This window comes from Lissotriton vulgaris, chromosome 5, assembly GCF_964263255.1.
Source record: "Lissotriton vulgaris chromosome 5, aLisVul1.2, whole genome shotgun sequence".
NCBI classification, from domain to species: Eukaryota; Metazoa; Chordata; class Amphibia; order Caudata; family Salamandridae; genus Lissotriton; species Lissotriton vulgaris.
This window is the reverse complement of record NC_141693.1, coordinates 43,289,529-43,308,343: the sequence shown is the minus strand read 5'-3', so window position 1 is coordinate 43,308,343 and position 18,815 is coordinate 43,289,529. Positions and strand designations below refer to the sequence as shown.

The 18,815-nt window shown below is 44.8% G+C and overlaps 1 protein-coding gene across 1 annotated transcript in view; it reads left to right on the top strand.

Moving 5' to 3' along the window:
• LOC147710084 (E3 ubiquitin-protein ligase TRIM39-like) overlaps positions 1-18,815 on the top strand; it is a 249,858-nt gene that overhangs the window by 126,203 nt on the left and 104,840 nt on the right. Inside the window, exon 4 of the mRNA XM_086920788.1 lies at positions 16,042-16,064. Coding sequence (XP_086776914.1) covers positions 16,042-16,064 — 23 coding nt within the window. The remainder of the gene's footprint in view (positions 1-16,041; positions 16,065-18,815) is intronic.

Here is an 18,815-nt window from a genome sequence, read left to right as displayed (position 1 = left end):
TTGGAAATATAGGTGCATGGCCCACCTTTTGCTCTACCATACATCGAGCTAATGGATGCGGTATGGAATGTTTTAAAACCACACAGGTGGATAGGGTCTTCAGCCCAAGTTTCTTGTAAACATAGTATCTTGAATTTCGTTACATGATGCACCCAGACTTTATTGGTCACCTTAGTTTTTAATCCAGCCACATTCCAAAACATAATCTGGCATTTAGTGTCCTTAGCGTTACTGTCTGCACTACCACTGTGGCTCATACGGTTAGTGGGAATAATTTTGTCATAAGAAGTGGAATTGTTCACGTAATCATCCCGCTTCTCTACACAGATGGCGGCCATGTTGGTTGATTTCTCTTGTATGGGATGTTCTATACTGATACTGTTTAGGATGTCTGTTAATTCAACCATCTGCCGTGCATCAACAAGTGGGTTAATAATGGCAGCATCAGAGGGATGCCCCGATCTCAGTCAGTCCACTTCTTCCAACCCATTCAGTCAAAACGATTATGGGACGGCATACAATATGGCCAATTTAACCTTGTGAGATTCCAACTTGGAGGCTGATAAAAATGTCCCAGGGGAACAGCACTAATCTGTGTGTGTGTTACCTGTGAAATCATTCCCAATTCTATTTAGAATCAGTTTCACAAGGTTTGGTGTTTTGAATGTCAATACAACACAGTCCCCTGCAAGATTTTGTTTTCCTCTCCCAAAACAACTCACCCTCCTTACCATCTTTCATTCGTCAAACAATTTGCCAGTTAGTCCTGTTCTACAACCCAACCATTGTAGGGACTTGTTCCTTAGGTTCACCCATGTTTCATCCCCGGCATTGGTCAGTGCAGGAACATTAACTGAAACCACTACATATGGTGTTTGATGCTGGAGGAAGATCTAAGCGCGTAACATGTTGTGTCCCGGGTGTCTGGTGCACAGTACTAAGACTTTCTAACGGGGGAGTTTGTGGCTGTCTTTACCAGAGCTTGGTGGGCCTGTGAATTGGTAGCTAGCGTGTTTTGCGCTGCTCGAGGTGGTACTGCTAAGGGATCTTTAATACTGGCAACGGCAGAGCCCATATATCTTGTATGTGAACTAGAAGCTATCTGATCATTTTTAGTAATATGGTCAACTGAACTAGTTCTACCCGTTGCTGTAAGCTGGACAATATCTAAACATTTGGATATTAATGCCTCAATTGCACCAATTCTAGTTGTGAGGCTTCCAAGGCTGTCTCTTATCAGACTGTCTAGGGCCTCCAGTTTTGCTTTAAGTTTTTCTACTTCCGTCTGCGTTCACATATTTAAACGAATTAAGCTTTTTCCCAGTTTTCAGATTTATTTACTGGTGCAGACTTAATTCTTTTTTGGGCCCTTTTACGGATTTTAGGGGATGGCCTCTCGCCTACAATGGTATCTATTACTTCTCCCCCCTGTGGGACTTGGGTCAATGCTACAACAGTTACTCGGGTTCCTAGCATGCTTGTTTGGTGGCTGGTGAAGTGCATTGAGTTCCTGCTCACTTTCAGAGATATAGTCAGAGATGTTTACCACACAGCCATTTGTGCCTTTTTTACCTCTCTGATTTCCAACTATCTCAGATCCAACTTTCAATAAAGTGCTCTCATCTCCTCCAGGCTTTAAGGCCTCTTGAACTATGTTGATCTGCCTTTCTATGGCACCAACCGTGCCAGTAAGATAGTTTAGAAAGGACTGGCAAGGATGCTCTTCTACGTTAACTAGCTTTTTCTTCTGGGCAGACATTGTTTTTCGCTTCCCCATATTTAAGTAAATAATACACAAAATATAAAACACAAGATGAACAGCAGCCCAGATAAAAACAATTCACCAATAGGTGTGTCGATCTGTACTGACTCCCTTGATCAAAAAATACACGAGTCCAATGTCCAAATGCCCAAAGTCCTAGTAAAGGTATGCCCAGAAACTAGTCCTCTCATTTAAAGTAGGTGCACCTTTTGGCAATTAAAAATAATTCAAGTCAGAATCACAGTACCTTTTATAACAGGAAGTTCAGGGCCGTGGTCCAGCCCGGCATCTGTCGGTCACTGACGGGCCCAGACGGGCCTGCCCTTGGCCCGAGCTTCGCCCGGGCACGGCCCAGACATACCTGCGCGCGTTATGCGCTGCGGGAACCCTGGCCCCCTTATGAGCACCTACTGAGCGTAACTGCCACATGGGATGCTGGGGGATGTAGTCCCCTGATGGTGAGAGGGCAATGGCAGCACTCGGCGGCACTCGAGCGGAGCGGCGGCTCCTTCTGTGTTCCAGGCAGGTTCTGCGGTGATTCAAGGCAAGTGTTGGCAGGTACTAGCAAGAAAATCATCGGCTCCCGCCTCGCGGGAGCCCTGGCCCCCTTATGAGCATCTGCAAAAAATGGGAGACCTCCTCAATTGGAGATACTTTAAGACTAAGGAGAAGAGGGGAAGAGACAACACACAGCTAAATATCCTCCCTCATAGTCTATCCATGCTTTACATCAAGACGTGGTTCTTCTCAATTAGTGATATACATACACTCACAACAGTGACTTTAGGCAGAAAGATTTTCCATTGTCTTTATTATTTTGCATAACTTCATCATTTCATTTCTTTCTTTTTTATTCTTCTTTTATATTTTCTTTTTTGTTATTTCAAAATCAAGAATTATTTTTAACAAATGCAAAAAGTGAGTACAATCGTTACAATCAATATTATTTAAACTAATCTGTTCGAAAACAAAACGCCCCTGGACTGTATTCAAATAAATACACTCATGTCATACCCATTCATACACATACACACACTCACATACACTTTGCATTTGTACATGGTAGATGTTTACAGATGACCAGCAGAACCTTTGTTCAACACAGATGTAAACATTTGGAGCACAAGGCTCAACAAAGCGTTGACGCGCGTTTCGGTGGTGTAAAGGGAATTAGACCAAGTTCATCAGGACCTTGTCAGATATCAACATCCAATATACAGCTCCTAAAATGCACATAAGAAAACAAGAATAAAACACTGTTGTGGATACTAATCTCAAAAAATACATTTTCAATAATTTATTTGGCCATCTATGAGCACATAGTAAGACTAAAGGTCAAGGGACATTCTTACAACAATGCAGCTATACAAGAGGGACCATTTTATGCTCCAACCATACACATCATCTCACCCTCCCTTAGTGTAAAGAGTTTTGACATGTGATGAAATACCAGAAAGCCAACCACCAATCCAAAAGTACACCTTCACCATCACCATTTGTTAAAAACATGCTTGAAGAGACGGGAAAAAAAGGAAGAATTTTGAGAGTTAATCAAAATAAGTCCCAGCAAAAGTGAGCACTATATACAACCCTGTCCGTGTCAGTTTTCACGTGTTTACTTACAGACAAAGACTCGTTGGAACTATTATTCCTGAAGTCTGATCATTTATTGAATTATCCTTTAACCTCTTCAAGAACCGTTTCTATATTAAAAATAAACAGTAGTATCTATCATTAGAAAGGGGTCTCTCGTTGTAAAAAAAATATAATCTCTCTCCCCCCAAAATGTCTTACCAAGGTCAATTTCTAATGGCCAAAACATAGATTATCCTGGTTAATTCCATTGTCCCATTCACACAGCTAGGACCAAATCTGGCCTGGGCGAAGAAAAAGCAGAATATGAACACACAACATCCCCAAATGAGCATCTCCTGGTGCTCACCAGTGTGAGGCGCGGCGTAACTGCAGCGTGGGATGCTGGGTGATGTAGTCCCCTGATTGTGAGAGGGCAATGGCGCCACTCGGCGGCACTCGGGCGGTGCGGCGGCCCCTTCTGTGTCCCAGGCATGTTCTGCGGCGATTCAAGGCAAGTGCTGGCAGGTACTGGCAAGAAAAACACAGGCTCCCTTCGAGAGTTATTCTCTAAGATTGCAACCTTGTCCCTAAGTGCTTTCTCACTGGTTCTCAGTTTGCTGATATCAGCCTGGCATCTTTTTACTTCTTCCTTTGTTCTGTCCACAACTGTCTCCATATCGGCAACCCTATCAAACAGAGCATTACCTTTGGACTCCAACGCTTCACAAGACGCTTGTATTTTTTCTTGGTTTCTTTCCGACTTAGCAAAGCCCATTTTAATTTCTTTCAGCAGCAAGGAAACTGTCAGTCTGCCTATCTCCCCCTGTGAGAGCGATTCCGAATCTCCAGCTTGATAATTTGAAGCCATGTCGTGTATTGAGTTTTTATCTGTCTGCGGGCCATCCCCTACCTTACCTACATCTACCAAACAGTCATCTTCCGCCCCCTTTGTCATCAATATTTGAAAGCGGTTTGGGGACTCTGCTATTCCAATTTTTGAAGGAGATTTTGTTTCTTGCATCTTATAGATAGAAGCAATTGATTTCCCTTCGCTTAATGAGGTCCCCTCCTTCGCCTTTTTGTCTTGCACTTTAAAGAAGGTACGGAGGGATGATGTTATATTTAGATTAGCTCCCTTCTTGGAACGTTCACTTTTGGCCGCCTTAATATCTCCGGTAGATACCACCCTCTTTGTTTTGTGAGCTTTTAAGGTCTCCCCTGAGCCAGTGCATGCTCCGCTCTGCGAGACATTTAGTAAGTGGATTTTGAAAGTGCTACCACAGGCTTTTGCAGGCCTCAAACTTGCGGTTACGCGCACGTGTACCCGCGCAGCCGCCATCTGTCTTTCCTCTGTCACGGTGGAGTACTGGGTTTTTCAGAACCCAGCGGTGTCAGGGTACACCCTAAGACTTCGAGTTCTTCCTGCTTAGACTACAGAAACACAGAGTCTTCTAGGTGAAGTCAAATATCGAATTTATTGGCTGCAACCAAGTAACCGGCGTCCTAGAAGTACAACACGGTGTATATTCTCAGGAGACTGCTCAATCTTACAAAGCCAGCCTTCTCTTTTTATACAAAAGATTACGCTTTAGGCAAACATTCTTTACATTTCGGTTGACCATTCACATGTTTTCACTACAAAGGAAAAGCAGAATCATGATGACAAGCCCATATTTCAGTTTGTTCAACCCACAATAAATTATCCGGCAAGGCCCAGTATTTTCATCAGATATCGACGGACCCCCAATAAAAATGGGCACGTCCTCATCGTAAAGCAAGTCATAAAGTAGGAAACAGGGACAGGTGTGTGTGAGATTAGGCGTGGTTTGTGTGCGATGAAAAGGTTTATGGTAGGCTGTGCCTTGATGCTATCTCGATCGGCCACTGGGAGAGGAACTGACTGAACAGGTTTGGCCTTGGGCAGTGGAGTCAGCTTGCCCAGGTCGCAGAGAAGTCAGGAAAGGTGTACGTGTCCTTCAGAATCATGTTTGGCTTTATCATTGGCCTATGTGAGGGCAACTCACAAAATGGCTGCCGTACACAAAATGGAACCCGAGGGTTCAGGACGAAAACTACGATTTCGAGGTGAAATCGTCACTCGAATATGACGAAAATGCTTGTGCATAGTGTACACTAGCCATTCTCGGGCTTCTGATATCAAAATCGTCATGATACGATGAGGTTTATAGCACGGGTCCAGAATTTTACGTACTACAGACCCTCCTTTTGCCCTTACATAGGCAATAACCTATACTCATGCTAATCTGAGTCCAGGTCTATATTCATAAAGTCATTGAGATGTTGCTGTAGCATCATCCTAGTACTTAGCTCGTCTCTTGATACAGGTTTCCTTACACATGATGTAGCACAGAGGCCACATATTGCAGGAGCACACTGCACGCACAGACAGAACAGGAAAAGAATGGCTAAGATCATCCCAATGACCAGCAGAATTTTCCATCCCCAGGCGGATATCAGTTCCCAGAATCATCCCATCAACGACCAATCTCCTTTATCCACATAAATAGATACGGAAATCTTATGCAGTTTGGAGATGGCCTGGTACACTGTTGGAGCGTTATCTGGAATGAAAACACAGCAACTTGATTGGATCAATTTACATACCCCACCTCAGTCTGCAAGTATGACGTCTAACGCGACCCTGTTCTGAAGGGTCATAAGACAATCCGACTGGAGCTCAGCAGTCAAGTTACTAAGGGCACCGGCAGTTTCAACTACGGTGGATTCAACTACCCTTGTCAATTGCCTTACGTTCCTGCTGTTAACCATGGGTCCCCAGAACGGCAGAAAACCCTTTATGAAGTCCCCAAATTCTTGTCCTGCAGTGTCTTCTTTACTGAAGACACCTCTAACTATCCTTGTCTTGTGGTAATCTGCCGCAGCTGTGTAGGTGGGAGGCAACAGGAACGAAACAAAACATGTGCCCGAAAAGTCAGGGGGCAACCATGTATAGGCTCTATCATGGCAGATGAAATAGGTACCCTTAGCTGCTAAGAACGAAGGGGAAGTCTGGGACGCAAAAACATACGTTTCAGTACAGATACTCTTCCCTAGCTGAGCTCTGGGATTCTTGCCATTACCTTGCAAACATAAGTGACCCTGATGGGGTACAATCCAAATCGGGGAAGATCTCTTAGCTTGCTTTTTTTTCACTCAGAGTAGCTCCATATCCGGTCACGTTCCATCCTATGTATACGAGTGTCTCATCTCTCGGGATAGTCTCGTAGGAAATATCTTCCTTAATCATGTCTACTATACCCTTAACTAGAGCACTATTCTTAGGATTGTCTGTTACAGAACGTAGGGGGTAGACTTCATGTGCGTAGATGAACATCGTTCTGTATGCCCACACAGAACCATTGTGGCTGAAAGGCAGGACCAGATAGGAAATACCTTTATCCGTTGTGTGAGGCATAAGACCACACACCCAACAGTTAGTCGTGTTCATTACTAGTTGGTGTTGGTGCAAAAGCTGAACGAAGGAGTTATTAATAAACTCTAATCTCCTAGCGGATTATTGTTCAGGAAGGGGTTGAAAAGAATGAGAGGAAACAGTAGGAGGGGGAGGTATGGGCGTTGTAGTGGGTGCAAATGTCACTCGAAAAGAGAATAAAACATATCCTATTAAAAACATCATTACACTGAAAAACATAAAAATGCATAGTATCAAAAAGCTTTTCTTGGTCATCATTTTACATATTCGGGTTTTAAACCGGTCCTTGGATGCTTGATTCCGGTCTGGGAAAGACATGGCTTGGTAGTTCGGACTGGACTGTTCCCATGAGGCACAGGGTCAGAGCTGATTTGCATATAGCCAGTGTCTAACCCAGGGTGGTGTGGAGTGCAAAAAAACGATAGATTTAGGCCCAGATCCTTGTACTGGGGTGAATGTATGACATTGTTCTACATTCTGTCCATCAACTGTGTTTTTTGCAATTTGCACCCCGAGTGGGCTGGGTATGCTCAGACGTGAGTCCCAGGCTCTCCACACCACTGGAGTCAAGCTATCCAGGCTGAATGAAGGCTGATAGCCAGAAACCGGTCCTTGGATGCTTGATTCCGGTCTGGGAAAGACATGGCTTGGTAGTTCGGACTGGACTGTTCCCATGAGGCACAGGGTCAGAGCTGATTTGCATATAGCCAGTGTCTTACCCAGGGTGGTGTGGAGTGCAAAAAAACGATGGATTTAGGCCCAGATCCTTGTACTGGGGTGAATGTATGACATTGTTCTACATTCTGTCCATCAACTGTGTTTTTTGCAATTTTCACCCTGAGTGGGCTGGGTATGCTCAGACGTGAGTCCCAGGCTCTCCACACCACTGGAGTCAAGCTATCCAGGCTGAATGAAGGCTGATAGCCAGAAACCGGTCCTTGGATGCTTGATTCCGGTCTGGGAAAGACATGGCTTGGTAGTTCGGACTGGACTGTTCCCATGAGGCACAGGGTCAGAGCTGATTTGCATATAGCCAGTGTCTAACCCAGGGTGGTGTGGAGTGCAAAAAAACGATGGATTTAGGCCCAGATCCTTGTACTGGGGTGAATGTATGACATTGTTCTACATTCTGTCCATCAACTGTGTTTTTTGCAATTTTCACCCCGAGTGGGCTGGGTATGCTCAGACGTGAGTCCCAGGCTCTCCACACCACTGGAGTCAAGCTATCCAGGCTGAATGAAGGCTGATAGCCAGAAACCGGTCCTTGGATGCTTGATTCCGGTCTGGGAAAGACATGGCTTGGTAGTTCGGACTGGACTGTTCCCATGAGGCACAGGGTCAGAGCTGATTTGCATATAGCCAGTGTCTAACCCAGGGTGGTGTGAAGTGCAAAAAAACGATGGATTTAGGCCCAGATCCTTGTACTGGGGTGAATGTATGACATTGTTCTACATTCTGTCCATCAACTGTGTTTTTTGCAATTTGCACCCCGAGTGGGCTGGGTATGCTCAGACGTGAGTCCCAGGCTCTCCACACCACTGGAGTCAAGCTATCCAGGCTGAATGAAGGCTGATAGCCAGAAACCGGTCCTTGGATGCTTGATTCCGGTCTGGGAAAGACATGGCTTGGTAGTTCGGACTGGACTGTTCCCATGAGGCACAGGGTCAGAGCTGATTTGCATATAGCCAGTGTCTAACCCAGGGTGGTGTGGAGTGCAAAAAAACGATGGATTTAGGCCCAGATCCTTGTACTGGGGTGAATGTATGACATTGTTCTACATTCTGTCCATCAACTGTGTTTTTTGCAAGTTAATCATATTTGCAGCGCTTCAAAGCTGCATCTGCTCGCCCTCCAGCCACCAAAAACAGGCTGCCTCCGGGGATGACCGAGAGCATCCATCTGGGGCGACAGAGAGCATCCATCTGGGGCGACAGAGAGCATCCCTCTGAGGGTGACAGAGAGCATCCCTCTGAGGGTGACAGAGAGCATCCCTCTGAGGGTGACAGAGAGCATCCCTCTGAGGGTGACAGAGAGCATCCCTCTGAGGGTGACAGAGAGCATCCCTCCGAGGGTGACGGAGAGTATCTCTCCGAGGGTGATGGAAAGCATCCCTCCGAGGGTGATGGAAAGCATCCCTCCGAGGGTGATGGAGAGCATCCCTCCGAGGGTGATGGAGAGCATCCCTCCGAGGGTGATGGAGAGCATCCCTCCGAGGGTGATGGAGAGCATCCCTCCGAGGGTGAAGGAGAGCATCCCTCCGAGGGTGACCGAGAGCATCCCTCCGAGGGTGACAGAGAGCATCTCTCCGAGGGTGACAGAGAGCATCTCTCCGAGGGTGACAGAGAGCATCTCTCCGAGGGTGACAGAGAGCATCTCTCCGAGGGTGACAGAGAGCATCTCTCCGAGGGTGACAGAGAGCATCTCTCCGAGGGTGACAGAGAGCATCTCTCCGAGGGTGACAGAGAGCATCTCTCAGAGGGTGACAGAGAGCATCCCTCCGAGGGTGACAGAGAGCATCCCTCCGAGGGTGACGGAGAGCATCCCTCCGAGGGTGACGGAGAGCATCCCTCCGAGGGTGACGGAGAGCATCCCTCCGAGGGTGATGGAGAGAGCATCCCTCCGGGGGTGACGGAGAGAGCATCCCTCCGGGGGTGACGGAGAGAGCATCCCTCCGGGGGTGACAGAGAGAGCATCCCTCCGGGGGTGACGGAGAGAGCATGCCTCCGAGGGTGGCAGAAAGAATCCATCCGAGGGTGGCAGAAAGAATCCCTCCGAGGGTGACAGAGAGCATCCCTCCGGGGGTGACGGACAGCATCCCTCCGACGGTGGCAGAGAGCATCCCTCCAAGGGTGACGCAGAGCATCCCTCCGAGGGTAAGAGAGAGCATCCCTCTCTGGTTCCACAGTCTGTTCTTGGATAGTGTAAGTTGAAGTAGTTTATAATGACCATGGCCTGTCAATGTTGGTACAAACATGTATGTAAATTCCATTGAAATGAATGGGAACTCCATGACGAGTTACCCTTGTCATTAGCATCCAAGTGGTTAACCAGTCAATCTAAACATATGCTCAGTGCCATTTCTGCTTCCAAGAAAATGATAGAGAGTAAACATATGTTTCCCGGGTGACGAATATGGGAATCAAGCCCACCATCACCAATGTAGATAAGGTTTGGCACATAGTTTTGTGTCAGTGTTGAGAAATGAAATGGCACCCGTAAGACCCACAGTCCAAGGGAGGCTCATCCTTCTCACAAGAGAGGACCACTCTTGCCTACTACTAGAATGATGGACCCGACCCGTTGATATGACCTCGCAACTCATTTTGGGATGCTCTTCCATGACCTGTGGATTACCCTCTCTTGTAATTACCGGAAGATGACTCCTGACATGTTTATGAACCTCTTGTGTCTGTCGTGGACGATGGCCCATGGCCTGTTGATGAACCTCAAAGGGTCCTATGCGTTTGGTTTATCTGATAATAGTGGTCCTCTGCTTGCACCACCCACTAAGGCAGTCACTCTACTGGCTTATAATTTCAATAGACCAGACTTCTCCAACAATTAGCTTGTGAGCTACTGGCGTCTCCCCAGCTACCTGCAAGTAGCTCTCGTGTGTAGCCAGCCTACTTAATTAGACGTTTTTGCTTGGTTGAATTAATATATGTACTAAAATTCTGAAGTGTGTATTTGAGATGAACATGTATTTGGTTTCAGATCTCATGAACTGATGTTTAGAAGGAAAATGGATTTCCAAGATATTTTTAAAGCTGTTATTGAGTGATAAAACCTGCAGCTTTGGAGAGAGGTATTATTAATATTATTACCTTGAGCCAGGGGCATTGCAACCATGGCTGTCATGTATTACTCATGCAGCTTTGGAGGGACGTATTATTAATACTATTACCCTGGGCCGGGGGCAGTGCACCTGTGGCTGTCCTGTATTACTCATGCAGCTTTGGAGGGATATATTATTAATATTTTTACCCTGTGCCAGGAGCATTGCACCTGTGGCCGTCATGTATTACTAATGCAGCTTTGAAGAGACATATTATTATCATTACCCTGAGCTGGGGGCTTTGCACCTGTGGCCGTCATGTATTACTCATGCACCTTTGGAGAGACGTATTATTAATATTATTACCATGGGTCGGGGGCATTGCAACTACGACCGTCATGTATTACTCATGCACCTTTGGAGAGACGTATTATTAATATTATTACCATGGGTCGGGGGCATTGCAACTACGACCGTCATGTATTACTCATGCACCTTTGGAGAGACGTATTATTAATATTATTACCATGGGTCGGGGGCATTGCCCTTATGGCCCTCATGTATTACTCATGCACCTTTGGAGAGACGTATTATTAATATTATTACCATGGGCTGGGGGCTTTGCACCTGTGGCCGTCATGTATTACTCAAGCAGCTTTGGAGAGACGTATTATTAATATTATTACCATGGGTCGGGGGCATTGCAACTACGACCGTCATGTATTACTCATGCACCTTTGGAGAGACGTATTATTAATATTATTACCATGGGTCGGGGGCATTGCCCTTATGGCCCTCATGTATTACTCATACAGCTTTGGAGAGACGTATTATTAATATTATTACCATGGGTCAGGGGCATTGCAACTACGGCCGTCATGTATTACTCATGCAGCCTCTGAGAGACATATTATTAATATTATTACCATGGGTCGGGGGCATTGCCCTTATGGCCCTCATGTATTACTCATACAGCTTTGGAGAGACGTATTATTAATATTATTACCATGGGTCAGGGGCATTGCAACTACGGCCGTCATGTATTACTCATGCAGCCTCTGAGAGACGTATTATTAATATTATTACCATGGGTCAGGGGCATTGCAACTACGGCCGTCATGTATTACTCATGCAGCTTTGGAGAGACGTATTATTAATATTATTACCATGGGTCGGGGGCATTGCAACTACGACCGTCATGTATTACTCATGCACCTTTGGAGAGACGTATTATTAATATTATTACCATGGGTCGGGGGCATTGCAACTACGACCGTCATGTATTACTCATGCACCTTTGGAGAGACGTATTATTAATATTATTACCATGGGTCGGGGGCATTGCCCTTATGGCCCTCATGTATTACTCATGCACCTTTGGAGAGACGTATTATTAATATTATTACCATGGGCTGGGGGCTTTGCACCTGTGGCCGTCATGTATTACTCAAGCAGCTTTGGAGAGACGTATTATTAATATTATTACCATGGGTCGGGGGCATTGCAACTACGACCGTCATGTATTACTCATGCACCTTTGGAGAGACGTATTATTAATATTATTACCATGGGTCGGGGGCATTGCCCTTATGGCCCTCATGTATTACTCAAGCAGCTTTGGAGAGACGTATTATTAATATTATTACCATGGGTCGGGGGCATTGCCCTTATGGCCCTCATGTATTACTCAAGCACCTTTGGAGAGACGTATTATTAATATTATTACCATGGGTCGGGGGCATTGCCCTTATGGCCCTCATGTATTACTCAAGCAGCTTTGGAGAGACGTATTATTAATATTATTACCATGGGTCGGGGGCATTGCCCTTATGGCCCTCATGTATTACTCAAGCAGCTTTGGAGAGACGTATTATTAATATTATTACCATGGGTCGGGGGCATTGCCCTTATGGCCCTCATGTATTACTCAAGCAGCTTTGGAGAGACGTATTATTAATATTATTACCATGGGTCGGGGGCATTGCCCTTATGGCCCTCATGTATTACTCATGCACCTTTGGAGAGACGTATTATTAATATTATTACCATGGGTCGGGGGCTTTGCACCTGTGGCCGTCATGTATTACTCAAGCAGCTTTGGAGAGACGTATTATTATTATTACCATGGGCCGGGGGCTTTGCACCTGTGGCTGTCATGTATTACTCATGCAGCTTTGAAGAGACGTATTATTATTATTACCATGGGTCGGGGGCATTGCAACTACGGCCGTCATGTATTACTCATGCAGCTTTGGAGAGACGTATTATTAATATTATTACCATGGGCAGTGGGCAAGGCACCTATGGTCGTCATGTATTACTCATGTAGCTTTGGAAGGATGTATTATTAATATTATTACTATTACTATTGCCCCTGTTACCATCATTCAGAGGCATTTGAAATTGCTGTAAATCGTGCACGGGACGACGACTCCTGTAAGCTTGTCTGACGTGGTCACTATTGCAACACAAATGATAGCAGCTCGGGTGCTTTTCTTCGATCATAAGTGGCTCTTATTGCAGAAAAACTTGGAGACCCCAGCAGTAGGCAATACACAGATGTGGGAGCAGTACCATCAAAGACAGTAGAATTTTAGGCACCAACCGGAGCCAGGAACCTATTTTACATTTCTTATTACAATTTATAATGCTTCCAGTGAGGGTCTTTAGGAGTCGTAAACTTGCACCACACTCTTCCCCAGCGGTCAGCCTGCACTGCCAAAAGAATCCGTATTTAAGTGGCCTTTCCTGAGATAACAGTTTAATTTTTCTTTTAGTTTTACTGAGCGCAAACTCAACCCGAAGGTCTCAGAGCGATTTACATGAGCGCTGGTTACGTTACAGACGAGCACATCCATTTTGTTCGGCATGGAGAGAAGAACTGATTGGGCCAGAATCACAGGACGTTGAGCATTTCTGCCGAGACTCAAACCCGGTTCCCCAGCTTCGAGGTTGACCGCTCTAGCCGTTAGGCCACAGCCTGTCCCCTAATTATATCACACACCGGAATTGTGAAGCTGCCACAATTGTTTAAGATGTGGAAGCTGGAGCTGGTTCCAAGGTTGTGCAAGTGCCATCCAATATAAGAGCTATTAGCTAATAGGTGCCGTTGTTGGTTATTCATTTTGGATAGCACCCAGAAGGTCAAGCTGCAGGGTGCTGAAGAGGAACCCCCGATCATGTCACTTGACTCTGAAGAGAACGGCACACTACACTGACGGAAACTCACCAGCACAAACATGCACACAAAAGGGCTCTTAAATGATGAAGTCTACATTTTACTAATCAGAAAATGTATATTTTTGTGCTTCACTCATCTGGCTTCCACTTGTGATTTTATTTTTCGCTCCTCTTTTGTTTATCTTTCTACACCCTTTAATTTCGTGGTCCGCTTTCATGATTTTTTTTACCATATTCTGAACATTTTCTCAAGTATCTCTGATGTTTGTTTACCAGGTTAATTTTCTGTCTTGTAAAACATCTTAAGAAAACATTATTCCTGCAAAATAGTTTATTGCCATAACCTATATTTACTCGCAGCGCTTCTCACACTCTTCTTTGCTACTCCCTGGACTGGGCATGATGAGGAGGCGGAAACAGTAGAGCGACTGAAGGAAAGGCAGCAAGGGATAGAAAATGACCCATCAGTGCATGGCTTCATAATAAAGCCATGCTGTGATTGGCCATGTTCTTCTGTAAAGCAAAACCTGCTGCCTCCATGACTAGGCCTACTTTTCACCTTTTGAGCCAATCCAGAAGCTGCTTCACAGCATAAGAGCAGCGTCGGGATTGGCTGGAGCAGGCAAAGTCCGCTCTCCTTAGGAGGCTGCAGATGTGATCGCTGGCTCACTAACGTTGTGCAGGTAGGAGAGGCCTTATGTGCACATGTCGGGTTGGTCATAGGAAGACACCCATTCACCCTGACATGCGCACTTACACGTCTTTAGACCCAGACACTCTCCAGTGCTGTCCATACTGATGCCCCACCCCCGCTCAACCATCAAATGAATGTATGCTGCTTGCAATGTGCAGCCAGCCCACGGCTGTAATATAAACATGGCTGCCGGTAATATAAACTTTCTAAATGCATCTTAGGGCCCGGGGGGGCAACACCCCCATAGAGAAACTGCAGAGGGTGGATTTAAATCTAGTACATCACGGCTAGAATTTTGTGATTGTTGCCCCCGTATGTCATGGTTTTCCTCCCATATGCCAAGAAGCATCTCCAATGAGCTAGTGCCAGTATTTTGCCACAGTTACCCCCACTCCAAAAATTGCCTCAAGTGTGACAGTAGCAGTGGTCTTCACAGGTGCCTGTCCATGCCAACAATTGGCTCCAGTATTCCAGCAGAAGACGTTTTCTATGAGTCCCTCTATAAGCTACGAATTACCTCCAGTATGTTAGGGCCAATGGCAGACTAGCAAGCATTACATCATATCACTCACATTTACTCAACCACACTCATTCATTCTCACTCAGTCTACCTCACTCTCACTCATTCTTCCTCTGACACCATCCTACTTACTCATACTCTCTTGCTCTAACTCTGTCATTCTCACTCACTCTATCACTCATTCTCTCTCCTTCATTCACACTGACTCTAGGTCTTACTCACTCATACTTGTTCACTCGTGCACTCACTCCTATTGTCACTCATTCTGACTCACTCATGCTCACTGACACTCATTCTCACTTATTCTCACTCACTCCCTTTTAGTGGCTCTCACACACTACCTGTCACTGACACTCACAGTTACTTACACACACTCCTGCTCACACGTACAGACTCTCAAACACACAACCACACTCCGATCCCCAAGCACGTACCCTACGTACATTTAAAAGCATTTTTTTTATTTAAGACGTCTGTCACAGAAGTTGTCATTCAAGATCCTTGTGCCCCATTTTTTATTACACTAACAGTTAATAATAATCTATTATTCACTATTAGTGTAATATAAAACTGGGTGAAAACAAATGTGGAGCACGACTCCCATAAGGGCGACCTTCCTCTGTGTACTTGGTACTCATTTTGCTACCTCTGAAGCCAGAGGTCGCACAAGCAGTATCGGGAGTCACAAGGGGGAAGCCTGGAGTCACAGCTGCGACCCCTGGAAATCCCTAAATGATGCCCATGCATGTAACCCTGTTGAGAACATCATACAATGTGCCAAGTGACCTCATTCGGAATATCAGAATGTGCTGTGTTTTGTGAATCCATTCACAATGACACTGTGCTCTGCCATTACCATTCCGAGTATCAGTTTCTGTTGTATCCTGTATCCTGTGATCTCATTCAGAATATCACATTTTGTGCTTAGTCATGCGATACCCGAGAATGTGCTATGTCATGTGACCCCAGTCACTGTTTTCTAACCATAGATAGTTAAGTGTTTCACTCCTAAAAATACTGGCATAACTTTGACATTTCCTGTGGAAACTGATGTCACTGTGTTTGTTTCTCTGTTTTGCAGGATGTCAGAAGCACCCTAAGCAGGTAAGGCTGCTTTATTATCCTCCTGTCAGTGTGTAAGGAGCAGGTCTCAATGCTGCTGTGTGTAAATGCCACTCTGAGCTCACACAAAGTGTTAGGAAACTTTCAGATCCTCATACATTCACTTTAAATTCTCAAAACAAAATCGTAAATCCTCATAAACCTCCCCTGCAACATAAGGAAACTCTCTTAAATTTTCATAAGTCCCTGCAAGTTTTCAGCAAACTCTTTTGAGTCTTGAAATAATTGCCACAGAAATGAGCTGCTGTCCTCATAAAACATATTTGTATCTTTAAAGCTTAACTGAAGTAGTACGAAAAGTACCCTGAACATACAGAAAAAGCAAGCCCATTCTGGAAAAGTCCCCCAGATTTTTCTCAATTCAGAGTTGGGCAGAAACTAAGTCCTAATGTCCTAACTATACAGACACACATGGTGGCTATGCTCACAACAATTGCAGATCCAATTTTCAGCACTATTGTTAGGGATGTTAGAACATACACATATAACTTCATGTGGGGTAGAGGTGCCACCATGGTACTACAGACACCCTGCCACCCCTAGGTGGCAGGGTGTCTGTAGTACCATGGTAGCACCTCTACCATGGTACACCTGCTTAGGACAATGTCCTCGGCAAAAAATATACAAAATAATAAGTACTAGAGAACACATAGAAATTCCATTTAATAAAGAAATTAGTCCTAATATGAAGTCCATCAAATGTTAGTTCTTTTTGTGAAGTTATTTTATTCCATTTGTAGTTTTCACAATGTTCGGTTTATATATAAGCAGGAATGGCCAATATCTGGTCTATATGAGCAAAAGCAGCTGACACGTGTTTCGTCCATTGGGCTTTGTCAAGGCTTCAGAAATACAAAATACAAACATTGGAATGGAACATCATCTCTCATGAAATCTTTTACGTAAAATTCTTGCGAGTCAAGCTCATATAGCCGTGAAGAGGCATTGGAAAATTGTGACATTAAATATTCTGGTCACACTGCACTGAGGATATTATGTAAAAATGCATGATAGCGTCAGCTCACCCAATGCCATAAAAAGTGGTACCCATGATAGGTGATGTTGAACGAAAGATGAGAACACAAGGAAGGGGGCCATAGAGAATGCCTGTATATATTATAATACAAGCAAAAAACTCGATTTTGCATGCATTGTGCTTTCCTAGATGCATAGAAATATGTGTATTTAGTGTTCCATTTTGCATGCAAGGATAGAATAAACATTAGTAGTGAGATTTAATAAAAATAAAGTATACCTGAGCGCCCTGTAGTAAGGACAATGTCCAAAAGTAGTCCGAGCAATACAGAGAAGATCTTGTCAGAATATATTTAAAATATATATACAATTGTGTGTATATGCGACCGTGCTGAGGATAATATAGTAGTGTGCGGAAAAGTAAACATTAGTTCACCACAAGGAGAGCGAAGTCTCCTCAGATGTCGAAAGGGAAGTGCAAAGAACAACATATAAAAGTAGACCAGTTCAGAATGGAAACTGGTCACCCAGGGTACGCAAGGGAAGTGATTTCATGTGTAGTGCAATACAATGAAAAGGGCAAATATATGAATATTTGTCTTGCGAATTTCCTAGTGGAGTGGGAAATAAGCAAGAAGCATTTTATTACTGACTGGTGGTGATCGGTCAGTATAATACCAGAAGAGTCCATCTAGGGAAACCTACCAAACCCACATATTTCTGAAACCTAGAGACCCGGGAGAGTCCAAAGAGGTATGGCTTGCCTGGATCTCCCAACGTTTCCCTAGCCAGAATACTCTGCAATCTTCAAATGTTGCTGAAAAAATCAAATTTTTCTCACATTTCTGTGTGAGAAGTTGTAGGATCACCGGACTGACACAAATTTCCTAACACTCAGCGCTCCCCCAGGTCTCCCGATAAAAATGATACCTCACTTATGTGGGTGGGTCAAGTACCAAAGGCAAGGGACCAAAAATATTGCGGATACTTCAAAGTTACCCATCATAAAACGACCTGGTTTTGCAGGGAGGGTCCATCTGGGTTTTTGCCACCGGGCTCACAGCCATCAAGGGGAACCTACCAAACCCACACATTTCTGCAAACTAGACACTTTGGCGAGTCCAGTGAGGTATGGCTTGCGTGGATCCCTCAACGTTTTCTTACCCAGAATCCCCTGCAAACTTCAAATTAAACATAAAAAATCACTTTCTCTATAATTTTGTGCGTGGGAACACCGTGCCGGCACGAATGTCCTACCAGCCAACGTTCTCCTTGTTCTCCCGAAAAAAATGATACCTCACTTATGTGGGTGGGCCAAAGGCCTGTGACTGGGAAGAGCTAAAAACATAGGGGTTAAAGGAGTAGAACCGCAAATTTTAAGTGCTACATTAAAAACACAAATATGTTTTTTGCTGATTTTGAATTAGAGCCACACAAGTGAAGTATCATTTTACTCTGAGACCAATGGTGGTACGCCATTTGTGCCGGCACAGTAATCCACACAGAAATGTGTGGAAAAAGTGATTTGTATAGCTAAATATGATGTTTGCAGGACTTTCTGGGTAAGAAAACACTGGGGTATCCATGCAAGCCATACCTCACTGGACTCCCCAGGGTGTCTAGTTTTAAAAAAAAGTGTGGGTTTGGTAGCTTTCCCTAAACAGTCGCGAGCCTGGTGGCCAAAAAAACTGGTGACCCCCCCCCCCCCTGCAACACCAGGTGGTTTTATGATAGGTCATTTCCCCCACAACATTCCCA